The 4,749-nt window shown below is 45.4% G+C and overlaps 1 protein-coding gene across 1 annotated transcript in view; it reads left to right on the forward strand.

Moving 5' to 3' along the window:
* The first annotated feature begins 4,572 nt into the window (after positions 1-4,572).
* The window catches only part of Sh3bgrl2 (SH3 domain binding glutamate-rich protein like 2), a 46,676-nt gene continuing 46,499 nt past the window's right edge, over positions 4,573-4,749 (forward strand). The window contains exon 1 of the mRNA XM_013032277.1: positions 4,573-4,728. Coding sequence (XP_012887731.1) covers positions 4,684-4,728 — 45 coding nt within the window. The 5' untranslated portion in view covers positions 4,573-4,683. The remainder of the gene's footprint in view (positions 4,729-4,749) is intronic.

A 4,749-nucleotide genomic window follows, 5' to 3' on the forward strand; every position in this document is an offset into this window, starting at 1 on the left:
CCTCCTCCTCCTCCCCCACCCCCTTCTCCTGATTTCTCCTCATCCTCCTCCTCTTCCTTCTTCCTTTCATGCAGGTTGAGGGGCTTGCACTCAGGTCTTAAGTGTTGTCCCTTGGCTTTTTAGTGCAAGGTTGGCACTCTACTACAGAACAGAGCCATGCGCCAAACACCTATTAGTGCAGGTACCAGGAGTTGCCATCACCTTGACGTTGTGACTTTGGTTCCTCTGGCCACTGGCTATTTCTTAGCTACTTTTTGAAACATAAAATTCTTGTCTTGGGTTCTGGCTACTCCACTTTCTTGAAGTAGATTGCTCTGATTGCTCATCCATGTCTTCCCCTCCTCCCAGCCCCCCCCCCCAATCCCTGGCCATCCCGAGGCTTGAGCTCAGGGCCTGGGCATTGCCCCTGAGCTGCTTCTGCTTAAGGTTCTAGCCCTCCCCTGCTTGAGTCACAGTGCCCCTTCTGGACTTTTCTGAGTAGTTTATTGGAGGTGAGAGTCTCATGGCCTTTCCTGTCCCAGGTGACTTCAAATAGAGGTCCTCAGATCTCAGCCTCCTGAGTAGGTAGGATTATAGGTGTAAGCCACCAGCACCCAGGATTCCTCCAGGGCTCTTAGTTCCTTGTTCACCTTCCCCTTCTCTCTCTCCCCTCTTTGGTGCTATCTAGGGGCTTGAATGAAAGGCTTAGGTACTGTCCCTGAGGTTTTTGTTGTTAGCTCAAGACTAGCACTTTGTCATTTGAGCCACAGCTCCACCTCTAGTGTTTTGCTGCTTAATTGGATGTAAGAGTCTCAGGGAACTCCCTGACTGGGTTAGTTTCAAATGGTGATCCTCAGATCTCAGCCTCTTGAGTAGCTATGATTAACAGGCCTGAGCCACTGGGTGCCTGGCTCTCTTTTCTCTTTGTATACTTTCTTCCTTTTTCTCATATTTTAAATGATCAATTGGTTGTACAGGAGGATTGCATGTGACACAACCATGTGTGCATACAATGTGTCTTGATAGAACTGACCTGCTCTGTTAAGAGTCCTCCTCCCTCCTCCCAACCAATCTCAACTGGTCCCACAAATCTATTTTTACACATGTACATAAAATATTTTGACCAGGGCTGGGAAGGTGCTCAGTGGTAGAGCGCTTGCCTTGCATGCCTGAGGCCCTGGGTTTGATTCCTCAGCACCACATAAGCAAAAAGAAAAAAGCCAGAAGTGGCACTGTGGCTCAAGTGGTAGAGTGCTAGCCTTGAGCTGAAGAGCTGAGGGACAGCGCCCAGGCCCAGAGTTCAGGCCCCACGACCGGACTAAAAAAAAATATTTTGACCATATTAACACCTTCTTCATACTTAAAAAAATAAAGACAATAGGAAAGTGTATTCAAAGAGAAACAGGACAAAAAGAGAGCACAGGAAGACGACAGTTGAAGGTACCTTTGCTATCTTGGGCCATCTTCCACCATTTTCCTGGTTACAGAGCTCAGCCTTGGGGGTATTTGGATCTCATGCAAAACCATAGATTTCTGTAAGTTTGGATGTCATCAGACACTGTGATTCCTTAGCTAGAGTTTCCTCCCCAGCCTTGATGGCTCTTGAATAAGAAAAAAAAAAAACCCACATCTTTACCTTTTCACTAAATGCCAACCAAGTTACTGAATGTAAGCAATAAGTCACTGTAACAACAAAACATCTGACTTCATTATCAACAGAAATCAGGTTTATTTTCACAGTTTTCAATTATTGCAAATATCTCAAAAAAATTTCTCTTTTACTTCAAAATCATGATGGGCATTTGGTCTATCCACCTGAACTTTATACCCAATAAGGAAGTATATAAACATGAATATGTTTACTATTTTAATGACTAATTTCTTATATTAATTTCTATTGTAATCCTGAGATTTTATTTCCTAAAGAGTATTAGAAACACTTTTTTTTTGAGAAGAGGTCAACAGACTTCATTAGAAGGCTTAAAGTTTCTTGATACTCCCCTCCAACCCCCACAAAAGGTGAGGGACCTTCTCCTTTAAAACATCTTTGCCAGATAGTCCAGTGAGATTTGTGAAAACCATCATGTCTTTGGTAGCCAACTCTTCTAAAGTCTAATCACCTACTCAGTTTTCTGATTCCCACCTCTAAAGTTTCAGCTGCCTGCACTATCAGTAGTCTGGCTTGTCAGATTGCTATCTAATCTGCTCTGTGATATTGATACCTGGTTTTTGTCTTAGACATCTGGCTTATATCCCGGATTGCTTTAACTCTCAGTCTTCTACTTGGTTTATTAACCATAGGCCTCCATACCCTATGTGCCTGCCTGGTAACATATTAAGTAATATATTAAGCCTTCAGGTAAACTCTAGAAATTAACTTTTTCATTCATGGTAGAAAATAAAGACAGATGTATTATCAGAATAATCTTTTTTCCCCAAAGATAGTCCTTAAAATGTTTACAAATTAGCTAGAAAACTGTCAGGAAATTTTAGTAAGCATAAAATAAACCCTATTTGTGATGGCTTTAACAAGACACAAAGTCAATGATAGGATACATGGCTATGATGCAGATTTGCAGAATAGAGATATGGAAACAGGTTAAACCAGAAACAGGGACAGAGGACAAATACTTTAGGTAAAGAGCCAGCTGGTAAATGTGATCAGTTTGAGGTCCACAGCCTGTAACTCATATGTAAAGGAACACACTGCAATAAAACTCTATTGACAAAGCAGACAGCTAGCCAGACTGCACACACAGGTTGAAAATGTTGACTCTTGTGAAGACTTGTATTCATATGGGAAAGACCATATGTACTTTTATGAAAATCATCTTGTATTTTATAAATGTTTGCTTCTACATTTAGAATAGGAAAACATTTGCAGGGTGATTTTAATGATAGCAAAACTAATATATAATGTCTTTAAACTTACTTATTTTGTTCTAGTATTGGGGCTCAAACTCAGGTCCTGGGAGTTGTCCTTTAGCTTTTTCACTCAAGGCTGGCACTTTATTACTTAAGATGCTTTTTGGTGGTTAACTGGAAATAAGAGTCCTCAGACTTTCCTGCTTGAGCTGGTTTCAAACCTTGATCCTCATATCGAAACCTCCTGAGTAGCTAGGATTACAAGCTTGAGCCACAGGCACCCAGCTAATATTAAAAAAACATTTTTTGGACACTAATAGAGGATTATATATATATTATTGTACTCAATTAAAAAGGGACAACTATAGGAAGGGCTTAGAGTAAGAAATAGCTAGAAACTAAACATAGTCAAAATCACTCTTTTAAAAGAATCCAAATGAGTAGTATTTGGGCAAAAAATTCACGAGTTGCAGACCTCATCATCTGATTTCTTTCCTTCTGGAACTATTAATTAACATTGCTCTCACAACTCTGTGTAACTCCCCCGACAAAAGGAACAAAAGTAAATACAGAAGTGCAGGGAAAATTGGTTCACGTCCACAGCACGGTGCGACTCAGGGAGCTTTGGTCACACAGAAAACCCTTGCTAAAGAAGTATTCCTAAACTATTAGCAAATACTAAAAGCGGTGACCCTCCTGGGAGACTTCCTTGGAACCCTGAGTGGTTTTGAAAAAAAGGCACAGATTCGGCTCAAATGTAAAATATGAGGGGCACAGAAGCAGCACCATTGTGTGGATAGGCGTGGGGCCGGTGGGGTCCCGATTTCCAATGTTGATAGAAGGCTTCTCATTTCGCTTGGTTATTTTTTTCTCCTACAATTACAGTTTTGTTAAGAAAAATAAAATATTGGTTATCTTCTCATCTGGGTTTCCAATTTTAAGGATCTGAGAGAACTTTAAAAAAGAGTTTATCATTTTATCTAGAAGAATCGCCTTTCAATGCAAGCCTGGTGGCCTATGCTGTAACCCCAGTCTCTGGGAAGCCAAGGCAGGAGGGATATAAATTCAAGGCCACGTTGGGCTACATAGCGGGGCATTGTCCCAAAATAAAAAGCACCACTGGAGAGATGGGCAAGGCCAGTCAGTACCACCGACCCCGCCCTGGAGGACTCGGGGAGCCTGTCCTGAAGACTGTGAACCCAGACCTTTCTACTTAAGTTTGCTCTTGTCTGAATCCTTCCCATCCTAGGTCTTGGCAAGTCACCAGTGCTCCCAGAAGGGGCTGGGGCAGTTGGGAGGGGCTGGAAAGGAGGGGACCTGAGGGTCTAGAAGAGAGGTGCTTAAAAGGGAGGGGCGTGGAAAGGAGGGGCTGGGGGCGCGGTTCTAGGGGGGAGGGGCCTGAGAAGGAGGGGCCTTGGAGTGAGGAGCTGGAAGCCAGGAGACTGGAAGGAGGGGGTCCAGGAGGGAGGGATCTGGGAGGAAGAGGTCCAGGAGGGAGGGGTCTGGGAAGAGAGGAATTTGGGAGGGAGGCTCTGGAAGGAGGGGTCTTGGAGGGAGCGCGGGGTCTGGAAGGGAGGGTCTAGGAGGGCGGGGTCTGAAGCCACGCCCCGCAGGAGCCAGCGGGGAGAGCCCAGAACTACAAGTCCCATCAGCCCTCGCGGCGGCCGGCTCCCCCCCTCCCTCCCCGCCCCTTCCCCGCCCAGCCCGCGGCAGCGGCGGCGGGTTTTCTCTGCGGACCGGGCGGGGGAGCCGGATCCCCGCGAGCTTCCCCGACGGCGGTGGTTCCAGCCGGGCTTGGCTTCCGCGTCCGCCTCAGCTCGGAGCTCGCGGAGTGAGAGGATGGTCATCCGCGTGTTCGTCGCCTCGTCTTCGGGCTTCGTGGCGGTGAGCTCGGCGGGGGCCGGG

The sequence above is a fragment of the Dipodomys ordii genome, unplaced genomic scaffold (assembly GCF_000151885.1).
Source record: "Dipodomys ordii isolate 6190 unplaced genomic scaffold, Dord_2.0 Scaffold152, whole genome shotgun sequence".
In the NCBI taxonomy this organism is placed as follows: Eukaryota; Metazoa; Chordata; class Mammalia; order Rodentia; family Heteromyidae; genus Dipodomys; species Dipodomys ordii.